The 25529-nt window shown below is 42.9% G+C and overlaps 1 protein-coding gene across 3 annotated transcripts in view; it reads right to left on the reverse strand.

The window, feature by feature from the left end:
* The window catches only part of tp63 (tumor protein p63), an 84031-nt gene that overhangs the window by 54986 nt on the left and 3516 nt on the right, over window positions 1–25529 (reverse strand). For 2 of the 3 annotated variants that reach the window (XM_078564407.1, XM_078564410.1), the window contains exons 2-3: window positions 10786–10893; window positions 1558–1809 (exon numbers count right to left, since the gene is read on the reverse strand). In XM_078564407.1, the coding sequence (XP_078420533.1) occupies window positions 1558–1809; window positions 10786–10893 (360 nt within the window). The remainder of the gene's footprint in view (window positions 1–1557; window positions 1810–10785; window positions 10894–25529) is intronic. The other variant, XM_078564408.1, reaches the window with a different exon arrangement.

Raw genomic sequence — 25529 nt, forward strand, 5'->3', positions numbered from 1 at the left:
CCTTTCAAAATTACATTTAAGATTCCCCTTAACTTTCTTTGTGCTAATGAAAAAAAGCCCCAATTTTTCCAGTTTTTCTTCATAACTAATCTGGGCAATTAGGGATGGCCTAGCCAGCGACACCCACAACCCATGAATGAATTTTTAAAAAAGCATTGATTCTGCACTGAAAGGAAAAATATTCTCTTTGACATGAGTCAACTATGGATGAAATCATATGGATAAAGTGAAGAAGCAAAGTAAAGGCAGAAAGGGTGATTCAATTCAACAGTTTTTCCCAAAACAAGGTTTCAGTACTCACATATATATTAAGGCTTTGTACTTTCAAATATTTAACCCTGACCCCCGCATCACTGATTCCCAACCACGAGAAAATCTTCCCCTATTCACCATCAAAACACTCCATTATTTCAAAAAACCTCTTAAATCTCCTTTTCCATCTCAGCTCCAGTGGGAATAGTGCCAGTATGTCAAGTCTCTCCTCATAACTATAGTTTCCCATTCCTGGCATCACCCTGGTGAATCTACACTTGTCAGGCCTCTATGGTTTTAATGCTTTTTATAAATGTACACAGTCCTCAAATTATGGCTTAACCCAGTTTTATACAAATTGGTCAGAATCCATCATCAACCAGAAATATTAACTCTTGTTTCTCTCTCCATAGATGCTGCCAGACCTGCTAAGTATTGCCAGCATTTTCTGCTCTTATTTCAGATTTCCAGCATCAGCATAATTTTGCTTTAGTTTTGTACAATTAATCATTCTTTCTTTATCGTGAATTCTAGACTGCTAATTACAAGCTCAAAATTTGTTTTCTTTATGGCTTTACCTTCCTGCACTCTCACTTTGAGAATATGTATTTGAACCTCTAGTTTTCTGTTCCTCCACAATCCTTTTCCTATTGAGTCGTTATCCCTATTCTGCAAAAATGTAATATTTCACACTTTCCCATATTGAATTGAATTGTTCTGTTTGCCTATTCTGCTAATTATGCCAAATCTCACTGCTTTGTAAATTTGAACGCTGATGAATCTTCCAAGATGGAATAGATACACCTCCACTCTCAAAGCAAAGGAAGGAAAGGGAGAACTCCCCATCTCCACCTTTTACCCACCCCTCACTTGCCACTGTGCCTAACCCCTTCACTTACTCCGTCCCTCTCTCCCTTGCTCTCCATCCCCGCCCCTCTCGCTCCTTGCTCCCTGACCCTCCTCACCCTTGCTCTCTATCCCAAACCACCACCTCCCTGTTCTCTTTCTCCTCACTAAGTCTCTGCCCTCCCAGTTCCCTTGCTTTCTGCCCACACACCCTCTCCCCCTACTCTCCACCCCAACCCAGCCCTCTCTGCCTTGCCACTCTTTCCCATCTCACACCCTGCCCCTTCCTTCTCTGTTTATATTTTAAGTGAATTGCACAGTTTTCTTTAGGCAAAGCCTAGCACATTAACTAGAACTAAGTGAACAGCTGGTCTCGTTCTACAACAGCAGTAACACATTCTTCAATAATCATTGAAAGCAGTGTGCATTTTAAGGTCAATGTTGGTTGAGGTAACTTACTGTCCATGTAGCAGACTTTGCTGTGCTGGACTGTTGGAACGAAACGTCAAAGCCATGTGGACCCGGGTAATCTGTGTTTGAGGGGATGGCCGGCGATGGAGAGAGGGTTTCAAAGGTGGAGCTGGGCTGAGCATACGGTGAGGGTGCTGTAACGTTGGGGGTGTGATCGTTGTTATAGGGGCTGGTGGAGGAAGATCCATTCTGTATCTGCTGCTCCATACTGTTAAGGAGCCCCAGGTTAGTGTACTGAGGCTGAAGGGGAGAGGGGGAGAGAAATGAAAATAAAATTAGCAACATTGACAACAGCAAAATTCAAACATTGCTTGGGCTGAACGACTGCCCAAGTTACATACAACATGCTATTTTACTAAAGCTGAAAGATTTTTGCAATGTTTATAATTAATCACCTAAATGTGTCACTGCTGAATCACTGAGCAATAAAAGGACTTCAATTTTTACTTATGGAATTGACTGACCAACCTGAGACGATTTCTATTTGAAATTACACGGAACTGTTTATCGTTGCATTGCACAGATGACTGTGTTAAACAACTGTCCCAAGAATTGCACTAATCATAACTTCACTCCTATAGGTGTCAATTCCAAAAATATTTAATTATGTGCTTGCTGAGAAAGGATTACCCCTACTGGTCCAGATCAGCCATGTTCTAATTGAAGGGCTAAGCACTCTTAAAGGATCAAATGATATATACCTACTGCTAATGTTCCTCGTTATAATGCTCAGTAAAAATTCCACCCACCAAAGATATTCCCTTCACCATACAGGAAACAAATCCATTCACTATGTTGCCCAGAATCCAACATTTACTCAGATCATAAACACTCAGCTTACTGATGCTGAATTAGGATGTGTTCATTACATTTCCTCGCTCTCCCCACCTCACGCAGTCATGCTGTTACCCCATTCCCTTCCACCCACCCCCCAGCAGGAGACACAAGGTTCAGTCTATCTACTTCCTGCTGCCCCCCAACCTGACACACACTGCATCCTGAATCCCCTTTACCTCCCCTTCCCAGCAAGAGAGCTTGTTTTTACTCCTCCACCTTCCTCAGCCCAGAGGGGGAGACAGTTCATGTTCTCACCCACAGCAGTAAACGCAAAGGCCACCCTCCCCTCCAACATCCACTAGCAGGAGACACACTGCTTCCTGTCCTCTCCCCACTGCCCCAAGCCTAGCGGGAGATGCTGTCTCCTCCTTCCCCCAGTGGAGGGGCACTGCTCCTGCAACACCATACCACACCCAAGCCCCAAGGAGGAGAGACAGCACCCCCATCCCCGACCACCCTACTGCACCACCCCCCCCATCCAGTCCCCGCACTACCCCCCCGCCCAGCCCCCACACCACCGGAGACACAATGCCATTCAACAACAGATGCCTGGTTTCCTTATTGATGGTATTGCTTCCAAAAGAATGAGTGCTTTTATTGATCCTCAGTCTCACTGGCCGGATTGATGCAGCTGAGTGCTTTGCTAGACCACTTCAGAGGGAAGTTAAGATTCAATCACTTTAGTGTGCGATTGGAGTCACATATAGGCCCAGAGTGGGTAAGGGTGGCAGGTTTCCTTCCCTAAATGGAACATCAGTTGGGTTTTTAACAGTCAAAAACTTCATAGTAACTTTTTACCTAAACTTCAAATTCTTACACTTCTGCCGTGAGGATTTGAGCTCTGTCCTCTGGATTATGATTTCATGCTTTGGATAACTGGTCCAATAACATTACACAACACCAATGATCTACAATGGGGTTAGGCATAATAACAGGAGCAGCTCTTGCCATATTTGCACTTTCGACAGCCAGGTTTCTACACAACACATCTGGGCCAAACAGCAGAGTCACTCAACAGAATCTGCAAAGGGACAGCACGCTCAGGTCATACACTTCAGGTAGAAAGAATGTTAAGCCTTTATATTGAAGCATGTAGAACATGCTCACCCCAAAAGCCAAAGCACAGAGAGCTTGACAAACAGCAAACCAAGCCAGTGTAAACAGGGAGACAGAAGCTTAATCCCACTGCAGCTGAACATTTGATTTACACTCTGCAATTATTCTTATATTTGATACTTAATATGTTTCATTACCATAACTTATTACAAAGGCCAACACCCACTGCACATGGCTCACCCACACCCCCCACCCACAACCCACCCCAACACTCACCTGACCCCCCCACCCACAACCCACCCCCAACTCACCCGCCCCCCACCCACAACCCACCCCCCACCCACCCGCCCCCCCACCCACAACCCACCCCAGCACTCACCCGACCCCCCCCACCCACAACCCACCCCCCACTCACCCGACCCCCCCCCACAACCCACCCCCCACTCACCCGACCCCCCCCCCACCCACAACCCACCCCCAACTCACCCGCCCCCCACCCACAACCCACCCCCCACCCACCCGCCCCCCCACCCACAACCCACCCCAGCACTCACCCGACCCCCCCCACCCACAACCCACCCCAGCACTCACCCGACCCCCCCCACCCACAACCCACCCCCCACTCACCCGCCCCCCCCACCCACCCCAACACTCACAAGCCCCCCCCCCCACCCACAACCTACCCCCCACCCACCTGCCCCCCCCGCTCACCCGCCCCCCCCCATGCTCCCACAATGCTCACCCACCCCCCACTGTGTCGATCCCTCCCGTCCCTGCGTCGCCCCCTCCCGTCCCCGTGTCGCCCCCCTCCCGTCCCCGCGTCGCCCCCCCTCCCGTCCCCGCGTCGCCCCCATGGCACCCGCACTGCCCCTAACAGCAATCTCAGGGGCTGCAGTAAATCAGTTTAACTAACCCCAATGATCCTGTGTTACAGGATTAAATTACAGAGATAGGCTACTTCATTATGTAGCCCGTGATATAATTCATTTTCCCTGATAATTTGTCAGTCAGATAATGAAAGCTCCAACAGTGCTGAAACCCGTCTGGCAACACAGCTCACAACTCGATCGAACTACAATATTGTAAATTTTCTAACTATTGATATACATTGAACACATTCCTGTCCAATAAACTGGTTTATTTCAGTGCAACCATAGCATTCCCAGGAATGCGCACACATCCTGGTTTTTACAATGCTTCTCAATAATATTTAAGACTAGTCGGCCTTTTGAGAGATTTTGTACAAGTTAAGCACATACTGTAATTCCACCCTCTATCAGTAGTTTTGGTGTAAATTAATTATAGATAAGAGAATCTAAACAAAGAATTCCTAACTTGATGCAATCATTTTTTTTTTGCAGTGTGTAGACTGAATTCTTTTGTGAAAATATAACTATAGCATAAAGAGGATTGAAATTTTGGTTAGCACCAATTCCATCTACCTCTCTGCCCCTGTCTCAGGCTGAGTCAGGCTGTCCAGCATTCTCACAATCCTGAGCTGAGTTTATTATACTGTATCCACTCTGTTACACAGATCGCCCAGTTCCATATCCATGTTGCCCACCTCCATCCTACCTTAAGCTTATTTGCTGCTGAAACCTTCATTCATACCGTTGCCACCCCCAGATTTGACTTTCTGACTAGTCCAACAATCTCCTCTGTAAACGTTAGCTCATCCAAAACTCTCCTGTCTGTAGCCTATTTCTTACCAGTTTCCACTCATCCATCAACCCTCCCCTTACTGACTTACATTGGCTTTTGATCCCACAAAATAAGAATGCTCATCTCACGTTTAAATTCCACCATGGCCTTGTTCCACCCTAACCCTGTAACCTCCCCAAGCCCTCCAACATCCGAATGAACTCTGCATTCCTCCAATTCTGGCTTCTTGCATACCTCTTTGCCCCACCATTGGTGGCTGCACCTTTAGCCATCTGGACCCAACACTCTGGAATTCCCTCCATAAATTTCTCTCCCTCGATCTATCTTTAAGACCCTCCTTAAAACCCATCTCTTTGGCCATGCTTTTAGTCATTCCTCCACATGTCTCTTTCTTTGGCTCAGTGTCCAATTGAGTCTGATTGCCCCTTTGTGAAGCACCTTGGAAGGTGTTCCTACATTAAAGGTGCTATATAAATGGAAACTGTTAAACACTTTTCGCTCACGAGATGTGGGTGTCGCTGGCTAGGCCAGCATTTATTGCCCATCCCTAACTGCCCTTAAGGGGGTGATGAGCTGCCTCCTTGAACCGCTGCAGTCCATGTGTAGTTGGTACACCCACAGAACCGTTAGAAAGGGAGTTTCAAAATTTTGACCCACTGACAGTGAAGGAACGGCGATATATTTCCAAGTCAAGATGGCGCGTGATTTGGAGGGAAACTTGCAGGTGGTGGTGTTCCCATTTATCTGCTGCCCTTGTGCTTCGAGGTGGTAGAGGTTGTGGGTTTGTTGGAAGGTGCTGTCCCATGACTTTCTGTTTGCGTCATAGGTTCAGCACACTATTGGTGTAGTCAAGCAAGTTCTGCAGACAAGAAACATTGACTGATGCACTAAGTGTTAAAGAAATGACTAAACAAAGAAGTATATCCATGCAGATTGCTGATTCTATCCAGGAGTTTACTGGCAGTTGGAAGAATAAGCCAGTGGCACATTGCAGTTAGTGTGAAGCAACTCACTAATTGCTCACCACATAAATCTGAACCAATTTATAATTATTTAACTTGCCTACATTGGATGCACAAAAAATTGCAAAAGATTTTCAGTTTAAAATCTGCATCTAGAGCAGTGGATTGGTTGAAGTCCATGGCACAGTTGTAGAACAAATTCTACTCCAGAAACATTATTTAGACACTCCAGTGCAATACTGAGAGAGTACTTCACTGCCAGAGGTGTGAACTTTCAGATGAGACGTTCCATGACCTGAGGCCCCATTAGTGTCTCAGGTAGATGTAGAAGATCCCATTGATTTTTTTGAAACACAGCAGGGAAGGTTCCCCCAGTGCCCTGACCAATATTATTTCTTCAGCCAACGTCTGCTCATTATCACAATACTGTCTGTGGGAGCTTGCTGTGTGCAAATTGGCCAGTGTTTCCTACATTACAACAGTGACAACAGTTCATTGGCTGTGAAGTCCTTTGGGAGGTCCTGAAAGGCTCTCCAGAAATACACGTTTTACTTTTAGAAATTTGCAAACTTGATTATAAAATTATTTTTTTGTCTCATTTTTAGCATTACTCTTAAATTTATTATAGTTTTAGAACTATATAACCTAAGTTAAAATAATTCCTGCTGGTATCATTGTCCTGCAAGATGGTCACAAAAGATTTGTTGGCTGATCTAGTTGGCCTACAATATATTCTATACAAGGTCCTACTTGCACGGAAATGAGTGAGAATCAGGACTCCATTAGTTTCTAGTTCTACTTCTTTATCAACTCTCAATGCTTGGGATAATTACTCTGCAGACAGCTGTGAAGTTGCTAAAAGAGAGAGTTGGCGAGGGAGAATATGGACACTATAAAGTAAAGGACATGGTCAGTGCCTTTGTGCTTAGCTCTTGTTAAAAATAACCTCAACTCTAAGTTGAATTACATACATACACTGTCATAGAATGAGTTTAAAAAATTTATTTATGGGATGTGGGCATCGCTGACTAGGCCAGCATTTATTGTCCATCCCTAATTGCCCTTGTGAAGGTGGTGGTGAGCTGCCTTCTTGAACCGCTGCAGTCCATGTGGTGTGGGTACACCCACAGTGCTGTTAGGGAGGGAGTTCCAGGATTTTGACCCAGCGACAGTGAAGGAACAGCGATATATTTCCAAGTCAGGATGGTGAGTGGCTTGGATGGGTTCTTGCAGGTGGTGGTGTTCCCATCTATCTGCTGCCCTTGTCCTTCTGGATGGTTGTGGGTTTGGAAGGTGCTACCCAAGGAGACTTGGTGAGTTGCTGCAGTGCATCTTGTAGATGGTACACACTGCTGCCAATGTGTGCCAGTGGTAGTGAGAGTGAATGTTTGTGGAAGGGGTGCCAATCAAGTGGGCTGCTTTATCCTGGATGGTGTCAAGCTTCTTGAGTGTTGTTGGAGCTGCACTCATTCAGGCAAGTGGGGAGTATTCCATCACACTCCTGATTTGTGGGCAGGCTTTGGGGAGCCAGGGAGTGAGTTACTCACCACAGGATTCCTGGCCTCTGCCCTGCTCTTGTAGCCACAGTATTTATATTGCCAGTTCAGTTCAGTTTCTGGTCACTGGTAACCCCCAGGATGCTGATAGTGGGGGCTGATAGTGTACTCCAAGGTGTGAGAAAGATATACAAGGTGTGAGAAAGATATACAAGATGAGGAATTATCCTTTATTATTTGAACAGTGATTAACTTATTTAAAAGGGTTAATGACTGAATGAAAGGCTTACATTTATATAGCACCTTTCACAACCTCCAGATACTCCCAAGTGTATTACAGCCAATGAAGTATTTTTGAGGGATAGTTACTGTTGTAATGCAGAAATTACTGCAGTCAAATTACACACAGCAAGCTCCCATAAACAGCAATGCAATAACAGTCAGGTAATCTGTTTTAGTGATGTTGGTTGAGGAATAAATATTGGTCGGGACTTTAGGAACGACTCCCCTGCTCTACTTCAAATTAGTGCCATGGGACCTCTCAAGACCACCTGAGAGCAGGGACCTCTGTTTAATGTTCCAGGCAAAAAGCAGTATCCTCTGATAGTGCAGCACTCCCTCAATACTGCACTATAAGTGTCAACATAGACTTTGTTCTGAAGTTCCTGAAACAGCATCATTTTTAGTTCACATTTTGTATTTATGCGAGACGCACTCATGATTCTTTACTATGAACAGTGTAGACTGAGTGATAGCTACTTTGCAGCCATTGTAACAGTCAGTGCGCTGCCAAATGTAATGCAAAACATTGAGGTGCTTCAATATGACTAAGACACAATATTAATACCTAAAATTCTGAGTTTAGGTTTGAAAGCTGATAGAGATAAATCCAGCTCAATTTTCAACTACAATTCAAAACTTTTAAAGGAACAGGGTTGTGCTCCACCTGTTAAACTACAGGTTCTGCATGCCCTGCACAGAATTCATGCATAGACCGCTTCTTACGCAGTAACTGAATGAATCTGCTGTAGGTTCATGACACTGAATGTAGAACAGAGCAGGGAAAATGTATCAATCATTTAGCAACATTTACAGCAATACCAATACAACTTGTCAGTGGTTACTGCAGTCCTAACACAGTTAATGTTGCCTGATTAATGCAACCCTGCAAACCATAAATGTGCGCTGACACTAGAACATTTTCACTGTGACAAGCTCTGCGGTCAATACTGTGGGGGTAGATTATGACCATATCCTGAAGCGTCAGTAAAACGTGCACATTTCTACAAAAGAGTGATGGGCTTATTATTGACACTGCAGCTGCACAGTAAGGATACACGGTAAACAGAGAGAGAAGCCGATGTTACCTAAAATTTCCATCGTTTATGAGATAAAACAACAATAACTTGCATTTAAATAATGCCTTTAATGTAAAACTTTCAAGGGTGCTTCACAGAAACATCAAAGATATTTGGCACCGTGACAGACCCATGAAGAGTTTAATAGGATGGGTGACCAAAAGCTTGGTCAAACAGGAATGTTTTATAGAGTGGCTTAAGGAAGGAGAAAGAATGATGTTAGGGGCATCTCTTATGTGGACTTTAAATAGCTAGCAGGATGAAGGTGATGATTTCTGCCTCAGAACAGGAAGTAGATGTATTTCAAAAAGCTACAATACCAAATCCATTTCCTTCATGGATGCACTCTTTACAAATACCATCTCCACCACCCTCACTTACTTTATCCCTAGAATCTGTAGCTGAACTTGACACAGTTATTATGCAGTTTTCCATAAAGTTACTCCTTAGGCCAATCCCCAATAAAATCATAATAAATCTCAGCAAGATACTGTAAACATTTAATACCATCATGTTCATTCCAATGCACACATTCCTCAGATGGCTGCTGTCTCCAGTCACTCTCCAAACAGCTATTAATCTGTCTACAGCCATCGTAACTTTAAGTGTCTGTGCAGCTGTCGCCTATGCATTACCTCAGCAGGTGGTGAACTTTCAGGTAACAGTAACAGCCCTAAAGATGATAATGTGCCTTGAAAGTACCATCTACCAAGAAGAGTCAGCAGTGAGGTACTAAATGGGTTGTGGCTCTTCAAAGTTAAGGGTCAGTTTTAGAAGGGGAGGGGGCGCTGCACATATCCTTAATTAAAACACAGCTACTGCTTTCAGAGCCACGTGTTATCTGACAGCTAAACAATTAATGGAATATACTGCAGGCGCTACAAGGAATTCTATTAAATCTGCTGAGAAGGATAAGATTACACTCCCCCTTGCTGTCCACGGACACAATATTTAAAAATCAATTAATTGTTTAGTGGGGAGGGAGGAGGCATGGAGTCAGTATTTGAGGATCAAATCTCTCAAACATAAATGGAAGATGTACCCAGGCTTCTAGCATGATCCTAAACCAAATCTCTTACTAAATTTGGAGAAAAAAAAAATCTCTTATTCAGAAAACCGTCATTTTCTGAGACAGTGACTGACAGTTTGAATACTACTTTGTGGCTACTTCACCGGAGCTGATGCCAAAATATCCTTTACATGGGGAATACTGGCAACTGGCCCATGGAGTATTGGTGGTGAAATGGGAGCCAGCAACGTGCCCCAACATTTGGCTGCAGGCATCAGTCCAGGCAAAGAAACAAGAATTACAAATACAAAGCTAAAACAGAAAAATGACCACTTAAAAACTGTGAACCAAAAGCCTCCTGAACCTCATGCTCAAAAGTCAAGAGTACTTTTTGAATCATTTGCTAAGGGTTGAGGTCCAAAGAACAGACCTCACAATGATTGCAACCGCAAGTTCTGTTAATGACTGGGTTCATTTGTAAGAACAGCTTTGTAATGAAGCATTTATATATGGTTTTTGTAGATTATCCCTGTCACTAAATATCCCTTAGAATTTATTCTATGGTTGGTGCTCAAGCGCTATTCACCCTTTGGCACAAGCCAGAGAAATTCCCTCAGTTCACATTCAATTCTAATCAGCAATCCGTTCAGGTGGAATGAAATTAATTAACTGCCACTTAGGAACAAAGCAACAGGAAAAGGCCATTTGGTCCCTTGAGCCTCTTCCGCCATTCAATGAGATCATGGCTAATTCCAAACATTCACCTTTGCCCAAATCCCTGGCCATCTTTGGCCATCAAAAGTCTATCAATCTCAGTTTTAAAATTAGCAACTGACCTTCATGAACTGCCATTTACAGAAGGGCGTTCCAAACTTTTGCCATCCTTTGTGCGTTGAAGTGATTCCTCCTGAAAGGTCTGGTTCCCTATGTCCTGGACTCCCCAACTAGCAAAAAGGAAATAGATAGTTTCTCTCCATCAGTTCTATGAGTTTTCCTTAATATCTTTGAGACAAGGCTGTGAAGTGCTTTGGGACATTCAGGACTTGAATCATTCATGCTCTGTAAATGTAAGATCCTTCTTCTAATTTTTGCAATGAATGACATGGACATGGACAATGACATGACATTTGCTGAATAACATGGAGAGGGCAAGGGCTCATCTTTTCCAGATATCTCCATGCCAGATCTCCTTTACGTAGTGAGGTTTACTCATTCTTTTATGTTGCAATTCCTTGAAACATGGAAATCAAAGTCAGGATTTCCTGAGTGCAAATAAAGACCACAACTGAAGTAATAAATGACAACTTTTCTTCAGAAGCAGACTAATATTTTTATTGAGTAATTCAAGCAAAGTTTCATAATGTTCCATGACAAGGGAGATTGAGCCATGTCCAGATCGTCTATAGGCCTAACAGTATTGCTATGCTAGTGTTACCCACAGGTGGGGCTTTAAACCATCAGTTGGTGGTCCCAGAGAGAAAGAGCCACCACTGAACTAACGCCCTATTTTTTGAAAGAAGATTTGATTTGCATCAACTCCAAAGGCACGCGTAATGTGCATGTCAGCAATTTTAAAACTACTTTAGTGATTAAATAGTGTGACACACCTTCCTTCTCATGTACTAAATGCAAGTGCATTGTGTCATGCATTACTGAAGAGATTCAAATCTTAAAATTTCTCACACCCATCAACCAAATTATATTGTACTTGGTACAAGAAAGTGATCTCAACATCATGGTTATAAGAGAATTCAAAGGCTGGGTCAAAGCTCTAATCCCTAAGGCTCTGTGGTCACTTGGAGCTGCCTGCAGCCAGTAAGTGACTCCTGCCAGTCTACAGCTAGTAGACAAAAGGTTCCATGGGGAGAAGTGCCCTACCTTGGGACAGTAGCAGCTGCAGTGATTAAAACCAACCTGGAGATGTGCACTGCCTGTAACAAATTATAAAGCAGCACAAAAGTCAGGAAGCTGTCAGTGTGTAGGGACTGACTGATGCTAGATTCATTGTCAAAACCTGAAAGGGCAACTCAAAATGGTGTGGCATTGAGCTATACAGGGTAGGAAGGTCACAAGCTTGATACCCTGTGAGAAGCTAACTCATCACAGTGGGAACACAATTAGCGTTAATAATTTAGGAACGTAGGGATTGCTGGATAAGAGAAGGCTGGGACCATTAAGCTCACCTTGTAGACTCAGACATTTACAGCACAGAAGGAGATCCCATTTTCCAGCGCTTGGCCCATAAGCCCTGGAGATTATGGCAACACAAGTGAATATCTAAATAATTCGTAAATGTTATGAGAGTTTCTGACTCAACCACCCTTTCAGGCAGAGAGTTCCTGACTCCCACCACCCTCTGGGTGAAATAATTTCTCCTCAACTCCCCTCTTAGCCTTCTACTTCTTACCTTAAATCTATGCCCCTGATTATTGACCCCTCTACTAATGGAAAAAGTGCCTTCTATATCCCTCATAATCTTATACACCTCTATCAGATCCCCTCTCAACCTTCGCTGGCCCAAGGAAAATAACCCCAGCCTATCCAATCTTTCCTCATAGCTCAGACCCTCCAGCCCAGGCATCAAGGGGAGTTGAGTTAAATCTCCTCTGCATCCTCTCCAGTGCAATCACATCCTTCCTATAACGTGGTGACCAGAACTGCACACAGTACTCCAGTTGTGGCCTAACCAGCATTTTATACAGTTCCAGCATAACCTCCCTGCTCTTGTGCTCTATGCCTTGGCTAATAAAGGCAAGTATTCCATATGCCTTCTTTACCACCTTATCTACCTGCCCTGCTACCTTCAGGAATCTGTGGGTATGCACACCAAGGTCCCTCTGATCTTCAGTGCTTTCCAGGGTCCTACCATTCATAGCGCAATCCCTTGCCTTGTTAGCCCTCCCCAAGTGCATTACCTCACGCTTTTCAGGGTTGAATTCCACTTGCCACTGCTCTGCCCACCTGACGAGTCCATTGATATCCTCCTGCAGTTTACAGCTATCCTCCCTATTTGGCACCCTACCAACTTTCGTGTCATCCGCGAACTTCTTGATCATACCTCCTACATTTAAGTCCAAATCATTTATGTACACCACAAACAGCAAGGGCCCCAGCACTGAGCCCTGCGGAACCCCATTGGAAACAGACTCCCAGTCACAGAAACATCCCTCTACCATCACCCTCTGCTTCCTACCTCTCAGCCAATTTTGGATCCAACATGCCACTTTGCCTTGGATCCCATGGGCTCTTACTTTCTTGACCAGTCTGCCATGAGGGACCTTATCAAAAGCCTTGCTAAAGTTCATGTAGACCACATCAAATGCATTACCCTTATCAACACTCCTGTTTACCACCTCAAAATATTTGTCAAACACGGCCTTCCCTTAACAAATCCATGCTGACTATCCCTGATTAATCAGTGTCTCTCCAAGTGTAGATATATTCTGTGCTTCAGAATTCTTTCCAGTAACTTCCCCACCACCAAGGTTAGACTGGCTGGCCTGTAATATCCTGGTCTATCCCTTCCTCCCTTTTTTAATAATGGGACAACGTTAGCAGTCCTCCAGTCCTCTGGCACCTCACCTGTGGCCATAAAGGATTTGAAAATTACTGCCAGGGCCCCTGATATCTCTTCTCTTCCCTTCCCTCCCTCAACAGCCTGGGATACATCTCATCTGGGCCTACGGATTTATCCACTTTTAAGGCTGCTAAACCCGCTGGTACCTCCTCTCTATGTTAATTTTCTCTAAACCTTCTACCCATCCTGATAATTGCATGATAGCATTCATGAAGTTTTTGACAAATCATAACAATGTGTCTACAACTGGTCCAGCAGTGAAGAGCTTTAGGAACCAGAGGTCCAAAGATACCTGTTCCTCCAAACATGCTACACTCACCATGTGCCATGTCTTCAATTATTCATACACTTGATTTCAAAATATTTTCTGAAATAAATCTATCTACATTGCCTTTGAGTAAATCAACGCTATTTATTCCCATTCTTTCCTGGGGAATTTGTACCATAGTTTGACCACTCACTCACTGAAAGGTTAATTTTGAATTTACCCCCTTGAAACACAGACTTTGCCCTCTGGTTCTATTACTCTGGACAGGTTGAAAGAGTGAAACAGGTCAGCATTATCTAGTCTTTTTTGTGTCCTAAAAACAATTGTGTAATCTCTAAGCTCTCTTTTTCAGTGAGAACATGCCCAATGTATGTATTCTGAAACCAGGGGCAGAATTTTATGCTTGGCATGTGGGCGAGTGCCCGACATGCCCGAGTGTAAAATGACGCATGATGATGTTGGGCGTACGTCCTGCCGTCATAGTGCAATATTTCATTCGGTGGGCACGTGCCTATTAAGGCCATTAATAAACTAATTAAATTCAATTCTACACTGCCCATCCAACCTTACGGTTGGCGGGCAGGCGAAAAGACCAAGCGGCCTTTAAATTTTTTAGGAAACCTCATCCACAAGTGGGGTGAGGTTTCCTAAAGCAAATAAACATTAAATAAAAACTTTATTTTGGAATTAAAAATGTCCCATCTCATGAGGCACAGTCACATGAGAGGACATTTTATTAAATTCTTTTACTGTCTTTATTAATTTTTAATAAAAGCGCTTTGACCTCCCTGAGGCAGCTCCGTGCTTCAGGGAGACTGAAGTGCTCTTTCGCACGCGTGCAGGAACTGCGTACTAGGACCGGCTCTCTCTCCTCCCCTGCCTGAACAGGCAGTGCTCAGCACTGCGCTCGCGATCCATGCAGGGTGGGCTATAATTGGCCTGCCCGCATGAAATCGCGGCGTGGAGCTGATAGCAGTCAACAGTCCCTGCCCGTCCCCACCGAGCACCCCCGCCAAGGGCAAAATCCTGCCCCAGGAGTTGTATGTTTGGGGGTTTGGGTGAGGTGGGTGTGAAATCAGCAGCTGGGGCTCTTGCTCCTGATTGCTATCTCCGCTAAGTGCACATTTATTTAGATTGAAGGAGGACAGGAGCAAACTTGGCCTTGGTACTGCCAATGGATGAACATCTATTTGTCTGGATTCACACATGAACTAACCATTTGAATGAGGTGGATGGATGCGAGGTGCCCTCAAATCCATCTGGAGTGGTAGTTGTAGTGAGACAAGTGATATTCTAAATGTGCATTCTTACCATGAACAATCACAGTCAATATTGGACTCAACTGGATATTAACTCAAATAAAATCAGAATTCTCAATTCAGTGCTAATCTGACCATCCCAACAAGAAACAAGATTCTGTTCCTATATTCTAATCCATTTCATGGCTAGAGGAACAGGTAAAGCTCATGCAATAAAAGTGAGCTTGTCAGGGAATCCAACCTGAAGTACTTTACTGGAGGTCCAACATGCACTAGGTGGTATATTGAGGTCCAGGAAGAGCTAACTGGTGACTGGGATTAGACTAAATGGCTCAGATGGAGAATAACACCTGCAAGGATTTGATGACCAAAGTGTAATAGTCTATGATTCTAGTATATGCTTTTTGATCAGAGGCAAGGTTCACAGTCCAACTGGACACTGTCTTTAATATAAATGAAAAAGGACATATTCATTAATTTAACTCTTTGTGGGTTGCAATTAGATACTTCAGCAGAATTTCAGGTAATCTGAGTAGATTATCACAATGCCTAACAAGTTTAATCAAATTAGTATTATGGTGAATTTTTAAAAATTATATATAAAAGCACTTTTGGTTTACACTGATTATAGTCATTATCTTGGCGACAGGATTTGTGTTTTTTAAGGGTTTGAATGCGCAGATTTGAGCATCTAATGCTTACTTCATTAACTTCCAGGTACAGCATAGACCAGACAGGGAGCAAAATTACCTTGATTTGAGACCCAATATAACAAAAAACGTTGCCAAATCTCAAAAACAAAAGGTGCATTGACACAAATGGTATGGGAATCTTTCACATGTGTTGCATGTCATCATAATGAAAATGGTGTGTGGCTCATTGGCTTTGATTCCTTGTAATTATTTTTACACAAGTAACGAGTTCCTTTAACCCCATGAAATGCCAAAGTAGGTGAGACTAAAAGATCAACATTCATTACAAATTGGGCTGAAATGTCTCCAATCCATGGTAGTGAGGGTTTTTATGGGCACTCGAGTCCTTTAGTTGGAATTGTGAACCCAATAATAAACATGACATTGCACCATTAATTCTCCTAACCTGAGCTCTGGGATGTGAGAGATCATTTTCAACTTTTTCTCGATGGCTGGCAGTGACTAATCACTTGGATGTCCCTTGTTCTTCTTTTCAGAATCCAAGTTCCACTGTCTGGGCTGTGTTTAAAGTTCACTGCTGAAATAGCCTGTCTTGAATTTTCCAAAAACAATTCTAGGGCTTTATCAGCTCACAAACAGTTATCACTCTGGCATATCCTGTACCACTTCCATCACAACTACAACAGCAGCAGTCAACAGAAACACAAATCCCACCAATCACTGGTGTACTATGAAATGCACACTCCTGGGTAAAATGTCAAAAAAAAGTATTAACACAGCGTGAAATAAAATGGAACATCTAGAGTCATTTCAACCTATGAAACAGACTTAGTCAACGTATCGAACAAGGTGGCCTCAGGCTGAATAATGATCATTTTTCTGCTGAACCACCTGCCCAATGAATCATTCTACACCTTTACACCCAGGATTACAAAAACAAAATAACTCCTAAAGGTCAAGCTGAGATTGTACAGAGCATTTCTGAACATTTGAAAAGTTAGAAAAGCACAATTATTTATATATATGGGATCCATTATATTTACTGAAAGAAAATGGAGGCTCAAGTTCTTAGGACATTTCATGGTGCTAAGAACTTTCTTACTCAATCCTGCAGCTCACACTGCCTAACACACAATTTTCAAGAACAAAGAGGCAGATTGAAGGTGGCCGAGAGTAAAAGCAAACCAATTGTCTAGAAAAAAGAATCTGCATTTATAGAACACCACTTTCAAACTCAGATGGCCTAAAACGCTTTACAGCCAATGAAGTACTTTTGAAGTGTAGTCACTGCTATAATATAGGAAACTGTAACAGCCAATTTTCACACAGCAAGGTCTCATGAACAGAAATGATACAAATGAACAATGTTTTCTCTTAAGTGATGTTGGTTGAGGGATGTACATTGCTCCAGGACATATCAGATAGAGGATACACTTACATGTGTAGAAGCATGGTTTACAAAAAATATTCTACCACAGAATCTGTCACCTAAACCACCCAGCTACAGTCATAGCATCAGAAAGTGACTATTGATATGTGATGCAAAGCTGCGGGTGATGACTTAAGAGGCTACCAACAGACTAGTTACTCAGATGTCAAGTGTCATAGTTAATGTCACAGGTGGGACACAGCCCACACCTCATCAAGTCTTTTATTCATACCACACATTAGATAATTAAAATAATGATACTGAATGTAAATTTAAGGGAAACTAATCTGATGCACAGGTTGCTGAACAAACTAGTGAAGTTCCTTCAACATTTCCCGCTCTTGGCTCCTGCCATTCACAGTCCCTCCTCAGTCATGATATCATCTCAGTAATATACAAAGTATATTTCAGTGTTGAAATCATGTCTTGTATAAACTGGTATCACATGTGGGGTTTGTAATCATCAAACATTTCTGATTTTCAAAAGCTTATCAATGAAGAGTTCCACCTCAAACGTGAACCCCTCTTTGCTTCTGGGTTTCCAGTTGGCCCACAGTGTACCTTTCCAACATATCCAGCTTTACTTTTTTTTTTTAAGATCCAGATTTGTTAGATCCAGTTAACAGCAAACATCAAATAACAGCAGCCATTAACCCCGACAGATCAGAACCACTTAAGGTGTATGGTTAGAAAATGATCAGTGCTCATACCATACATTCTGCTGTCAGGTATTCAAGGAGTAATATCCAGAGGACAGATATTAGTAATCCAGTCACAAAATTGTGAAGGTGAGAGGGCTGTCTGTTAACAGAATTGCTCCATACCCTTGCAGTGAGTTAAAAGTTTATCATCTCAATAGCCTACACGCATGCAGAATTTACACAATAACACAGTGCAGACTTAACAGGGGGTCTTTCTGTTCCTACAATTTACTTTTAATTACATAGAAGCTATTAGGAGTTGTGCATTCACTTTGAGGATTTACATAGAATGACTGGATCATAACAACTGCAGATTTATATTTTTGGAGGAATCTCAATTTAGAACTCGGTATGATTAAAAATCCTGTGATCCATAGCACGGTGATTGTCTCATTAGAGCATGTCTATAGAGGCCTCATGATATAAATAGCAAACTGAATGAGTCTCTAGAGTGTAATGGATTGGCTCAGAATTTCCTGGATTGTAATTACATTGAAATTACACTGATATTCATGCTGAATATGCCTGATGGCAACTTATGCTGAAATTTCCAGAAAGTAAAAATGGTGTGTGGAAATCAACATAGAACAACTTATATTTTTATATCACTTCAATGTGACAAGGCGCTTCATTGGAGCATCATCAAACAGAATTTGACACTGAACGACATTAGGAGACGTAAGGCCAGGTGACCAAAAGCTTGGTCAAAGAGGTAGGTTTTAAGATGCGTCTAAAAGGAGGCACAGAGGCAGTTAGATTTAGGGTGGGAATGCAGAGTTCAGGGTTTTCATAGCTGAAAACATGGCCATCAACGATAAAGCAATTAAAATTGGGGTTGTTCAAGAGGCCAGCATTGGGGGTCTGTAGGTATCTCAGCAGGTTGTAGTGTTGGAAGAGATTATGGAGCTGGAGAGGGACGAAGGAATGGAGGGATTTGAAAACAAAGATGAGAATTTTAAAATCGAGTTGTTACATAACTGGGAGCCAATGTTGGCCCGCAGGTACAGGAATGATGGGTGAATGGGACTTGGTGCTAGTTAGGATGTGGGCAGTAGCATTTTGGGCGACCTCAAGTTATGGAGAGTAGAAAATGGGAATACAGGGATAGTAATAGTGTAAAGGGCAGAGAGGGAACAGAGTTTTTGAACTGTGTACAGGAGAATTGTCTCGATTAGTATGTCTCTAATCTAACAACGAAGGTAGAATCGCTGGATCTGGCTCTTGGGAGTGGGGTGGGTCAGGTGGATCAAATGACAGTAGGGGGGCATTTAAGAGACAGTGATCATAGTATAAGTTTTAGGTTAGTTATGGAAAAGAAAAAGGAGTAATCTAGAATAAAAATACCTTACTTCAATCTTCAGTGGGATAAGTATTTAATGTCCCAGGTAAATGGAATCAAGGATTAACAGGCAAAAAGTGTAATGAAATAATAGTATGCCTTTAAAAAGGTGGTGGTGGTGGTTCGGGTACAGTCATGCTTCATTCTCACGAGATGGAAAGATAGGACAAAATAAGTCAGAGCTACCAGGATGATAAAAGAGATGGAGTGTAAGGTGAAGCCAAAAAAGACAGATGTCAAGTTGATAATACAAATGAGAACTAGCTGAATGTAGAGAGTTCAGGAGTGAGAAAGAAAATAAGAGAAGCAAAGAGAGAGTCTGAGGAGAGACTGACAGTTAAAGAGAATCTAAAAGTCAACAATCATATAAATTATAAAAAGAGGGGGGGCCAATTAGAGATCAAAAAAGGCATTTACATGGAGGCAGAAGGCGTTGCTGAGGAGTAAGTACTTTGCATCTGCCTTTATCAAAGAAGGCAATGCTGCCAAAGTCATAGAGAAAGCGGAGGTAGTTGAGGCATTGGGTAGGTTAAGAATTGCTAAAAAGAATGCATTAGAAAGGTTGGCTGAACTTAAAGCTGTTAAATCACCAGGGCAGCAGAAAATACTGAGGGAAGTAAGAGTGGAAACTGCGAAAGCATTGGCCATAATCTTCCAATCGTCCTTAGGTGCACGATTGGTGCCAGAGGACTGGAGAATTGCAAATGTTAAACACCTTGTTCAAAAAAGGTTGTAAGGATAAGCCCAGCAACTACAGTTTAACCTCAGTGGTGGGGAAGCTTTTAAAAATGATAATCCGGAATAAAACTAACACTTACATGGAGCAATTTGGATGAAGTAAGGAAAGTCTGCACAGATTTGTTCAAGGCAAATCACATTCAACTAACTTGCTTCAGTTTTTTGATTAAGTAACAAAGAGGGCTATGAGGGTAATGCGGTTGATTTGGCGTATGTTGACTTTCAAAAGGCATTTGATAAAGTGCCATATAACAGGCTTATTAATGAAATTAAAGTCCATGGAATAAAAGGGGCAATGGCAGCATGGATACAAAGTTGGCTGAATGACAGAAAACAGTAGTCATGAACTGTTGTTTTGCGGACTGGAGGAAGGTATACACTGGGGGTCAGCAGTGCAGTATCATTGCTTTTCTTGACCTATATTAATAACCTGGACTTGGCATTGCAGGGCACCATTTAAAAAATTGCAAACGATACACAGCTTGGAAGTAGTGCGAACTGTGAGGAAGATATTGATTAGCTTCAAGACAACATAGAAAGTCTGAGGGAATGAGCAGGCATGTGGCTGATTAAATTTAATACAGAGAAATGTAACGTGATTCTTTTTAAAAGGAAGGGTACATAGAGGCAATATAAAATATAAGGGTACAATTCTAAAGTGGGTGCAGGAGCAGAAGGACCTGGGTACATGTGCACAAATCATTGAAGGTGACAGGGTCAGTTGAGAAAGCAGTTAATAAAGCATATGGAATTTTGGGCTTTTAAACAAAGGCAGAGTACAAAAATAAGGAAGTTATGATAAACCTATAAAAAACACTCATCCAGCCTCAACTGTAGTATTGTGTCCAATTTTTGGCACCAAATTTTAAGAAGAATGTGAAGGTGCTAGAGAGGGTGCAGAAAAAAATCATGAAAATGGTTCCAGGGATGAGGGGCTTCAGTTATGTGGAAAGATTCAAGAAACTGGGTTGTTCTCCTTAGAGCAGAGAAGGTTGGGAGGAGATTTGATACAGGTGTTCAAAATCATGAGCGGTCTGGGCAGAGTAGATAGGGAGAAACTGTTGACATTGGTGGTCTTAAATGAGAGGACACTGATTTGAGGCGATTAGCAAAAGAACCAAAGGCAACATGAGGAAAAACTTTTTTACGCAGCAAGTGGTTAGGATTTGGAATGCACCGCCTGCGAGTGTGGTGGAGGCAGATTCAATCATCGGTTTCAAATGGGAATTGGATAATTATCTGAAAAGAAAAGATTTGCAGGGCTAAGGAGAAAGGAAGGGGGAATGGGACTAGCTAACCTGCTCTTGCAGAGAACCAACATGGACATGATGGGAGCTCCTTCTCTGCTGTAACCATTCTATGGTTCAACGGTTGGAATTTCCCATCACTTCCCTGGTGGGGCCGGTGAGCCACTGAAACCTCCATTCACATCGGCAGGACCGGAAGATTCCGCGTGAGGGGCTGGAAAATTCCGGCCAACATTTAGTTGGAGCGAATTTCTGCTCATTAAGTACTCAACATCAGACAAGCAGTCTGACAACTTCGAGACAGTGAATGGGTCAAAAAATGTGGTGGTGAGGTAGACCTGGGTGTCATCATTGAATGTCAGTGGAAACTGATACTGTATTTTCAGATAATGTTCCCAATGGCACAGCATGTAGATAAGAAATAGGAGGGAGGTCAAGAATAGCTCCAGGGAGGACACCAGATGTAAGAGCAAGAGGAGAAGCCACTGTATTGGTTCGCTAGCCATGACTGGCTAGATAAGGATGAAACCAGGAGAGTGCATTCCCACCTAGCTGAAAAACAGTGGAGCGATGATGGAGGAGGATGGTGTGGCTGCAGGCAGGTTGAGAAGGACTAGGAGGGATAGTTTACCATTGTTACACTCACATAGGATGTCATTTGTTTCAGTACTGTGGTGGGGACAGAAACCTGATTAGAGGGATTCAAACGTGGAGTTCCAGGAAAGATATGCATTGATTTGGAATGTGTCACACAATGTCACTCTGAGGAGAGAGAACTATTAACAATATGCATCAGTTAACATGGGAGCAGGAAGGGAAGTTGGGTGCATGGTCAGCAGTTTAATGGGACTAGGGTCGAGGGAGCAGAAGGCGGAACTCGTAGACAACGTGAGTCCAAAGAGTGCACAAGGCGGGGGGGTGGGTTCAGAATTAAATTATACAAATTCAGTGTTAGCATATGCGAGAACCTTAAAGGAAGTTTGGGCCAGTAGGTGAGAGGAAGGTAGGTTAATGGCAGATGTAACTATACAATCTTTGTGACAATGAAGCCTATGAATTCTTCATACTTGCTTTTGGAGGTGAGAGTGGAAAGGGGCTTAAGAAGGTTTGAGAAAAGAAACTGGGGTCATCTTTGCTTTCCAAGATGATCCTGGGATGGGGAGTAATTTGAGCAGCCAAGAACAGGACCTGATAGTGTTTTATGTGGTCCATTAAGGTTGGGGCCCAGGTAAAGCTGAGAGGGCACATACCACCTTCCTAACATTTGTTCCTCATCTTAAAATTTGAAGCCATCAAACCAGCATGCTGATGAAAATGTAACTGTAGGAACTTTTCCCATTTTAATGTAAAGAAATTCTGGCGACATGAAATAAAGTCTGAGAGAGAAGACACACCACTGGTCTTAGTAAGGATTTTTTTTCAAAACATTTTAAAATTTGATATAAAATACCAGTAAATGTTGCTTCAGGTCCTGCTGTACCCAAAATGCTGGATGAGAATTTTTAACCAGTTAGAACTGGAGTAAATGCAGGTAGCACGTGTTCTCTAATATTCTGGGGGCCAAACTCCTTTAATAAGCTAAGTGGAGTCTTCCAGACCAAAAGTCAGCAGCAGAGTGAACAATCAAGGAAATTTGTGCTTGCAATGTTTCAGCATAAAATCAGCATAATTAGTTATAAAACAGAGCCTGGTTCTTATGTCACAGGGACGCCAAAACTTTCCAGAAAATTCGACACCATAGTGAGTTACATTATATTTTGAGCACCAACAAAAGTCACAAAACGTGCAGCCCAATTAAAACTACAGATCAAATGAATTAATGGGGCACAAGTCTTTCAGACCATTAAATAATTTCTGTAAATCAATTGATCAATATCCATGTTTTTTTTTTCAGGTGGTGGTGGCTGGGGTGGGGAGGGCGGCGAGGAAATTGAGATCGGAACACCAACTAATTACTTAGAAAAATGAATTCTAGCAACAAGGCAGATCAAGGCAATTATCAACATCAGCCAGAAGCTCTCTCTCAAACAGAGAGCAGATCCCCGAATGAAACATTCGAGATGAACCATTTTGCAATAACCTCAGAATGAACACTGTCTTTTTCCAGAAAGATTCTAGGTTGTATGGTTCATTAAAAATCGGAATATTGAGTCAGGGGTGTGCAGTCAAAAAGCGCAGGTCCAAGCAGATTGTGCAAGGCCAACTGGAAATGTTAACCTGTTGGTTGTTTCACATTCACAACAGGATAGCATTAACTGACTAGCCAACTTCACTCGCCATCGGCAGAATGCTTCAGCGTACAGTCTGATAATGGGATGTCACAGCACTAAACAGGAAAAACTACCACCACAAATGGAAACATTGCTTCACCAAGAGAACAACTTTTCAAAGAAAAGTGTCAAAGCTAAGTTTTTATAAGATTGAAAAAAAAAACCATTCAGGTGGGTACAGCGAAAGCCAACTAAAAACAGCAGAAATTATTTCAAATCTAGACAAGGGGTCCTAGGCTCTGACGTTAATAGATCTTGTCTTGTTTTGTACTAAAGATTTTGTGCATCATGCAGTGGGGTATCCAAACTTTGGAGCCAGAGGAAGCAGATATAGACCCAGGGTTAGATCAGTGCCAGAAAAACGTTTTAAAAATTTTAGCCTGACGGAAGCATTAAAACCTCAATGGCCGAAGCAACTTTCGAAGCAACAGATCTTCTTTATGATCAGGGCTTTGGAATGTAAAACACAGCAACGATAATTTCCAATTTATACCATATATTTAATTATTTTACAATTTAAAAAGGTCATACAGAAAGTCTTGTCCAATAACTTAATTAAAATCACCTCTAATAGTTTTTACGTACACTCTACAAGATCCAAGTGAGTTTAGGAGCCACACCTCTCAAACAAAGTGCTCCTGAGAATCAAGCGATCTCACAAAAGATTAAAAAGCTATCCTTATTTATAAAGTGTTAGCTCTCTCCAGCTGCTCTGAGCCCTTGATCAAAAAGAACATAGACAGGCCATCTGCTTTAAGCCTCACCCAATAGCCCCCCAAATGGACCACTGGGAAATGCACCGGAGTAATGTGAGTCAAGCTGCCCTCTTTCCCCAGCTCATCCAGCCACGAAATAACATACTCCACCCCCGCCACCACTATCCCCCAATTTCTTCATTCTTTCATGGGATGGGGACAGTACAGGCAAGACCAGCATTCGTTGCCCATCCCTAATTGCCCTTGAACTGAGTGGTTTACAGGCCATTTCAGAGTCAACCACATTTCTGTGGAGTCACATGTAGGCCAGGCCAGGTAAGATCAGCAGATTTCCTTCCCTAAAGGACATTAGTGAACCAGATAGGTTTTTGCAACAATTGATAGTAGTTGTCATGGTCACCATTACTGAGACCAGCTTTCGATTCCAGATTTAGTAATTGAATTTAAATTCCACCAGCTGCCATGGAGGGATTTTCTTTTATTCATTCATGAGATATGGGTGTTGCTGGCTAGGCCAGCATTTATTGCCCATCCCTAATCACCCTTGAGAAGATGGTGGTGAGCTGCCTTCTTGAACCGCTGCAGTCCACGTGGTGTAGGTACACCCATGGTGCTGTTAGGAAGTTCCTAAAAAAAAATTGAATTCATGTCCCTAGAGCAATCACCTGGGCCTTTGGATTACTTGTCCACCTGTTCTGGCCAACATGTGATGCCCATGACCACTACCATCTAGAAGGACAAGGGCAGCAGATAGATGGGAACACCACCACCTGGAATTTCCCCTCCAAGTCACTCACCATCCTGACTTGGAAATATATCACCGTTCCTTCACTGTCACTGGGTCAAAATCCTGGAACTCCCTTCCTAACAGTGCTGTGGATGTACCTACAGCACATGCAGCGGTTCAAGAGGGTATCTCACCAGCACCTTCTCAAAGGCAACTAGGGATGGGCAATAAATGCTGGGCCAGCCAGCGAAGACCACACCCCGTGAATGAATAAAAAAAATTACCACTGTGCCATCATTTCCCCTTAATACCATCAATATTAAAAGCAAATTTAAAAATGACTAACTTTATGTAACTCAGCCATCAATAACACAGGTCACTGACCTGAAACATTTGATGGTTTTTAATTGAGTCAACATGGGTCATGGGGTGGGAGGCCGAAGGCTCCACCTTTTGGGAAGGTCTGTTTAATTAAGTGCCTCTCAGGCCCTTAAGTAGCCAGTGGTGGGCTTTCCCCATGATCATGAACCCCAGGGGCGGAACTCTCTCCCCCCACTCCCCCAACCAACCGAGAGCTGCTGGCCAACCAGAGGCTGGCAGCTGTAAATTGCAGGCAGTGCCATTGGGGATTGGTGATGGCTGCTGGCAATGCACCC

The sequence above is a fragment of the Cetorhinus maximus genome, chromosome 19 (genome assembly GCF_964194155.1).
Source record: "Cetorhinus maximus chromosome 19, sCetMax3.hap1.1, whole genome shotgun sequence".
NCBI lineage: Eukaryota > Metazoa > Chordata > Chondrichthyes > Lamniformes > Cetorhinidae > Cetorhinus > Cetorhinus maximus.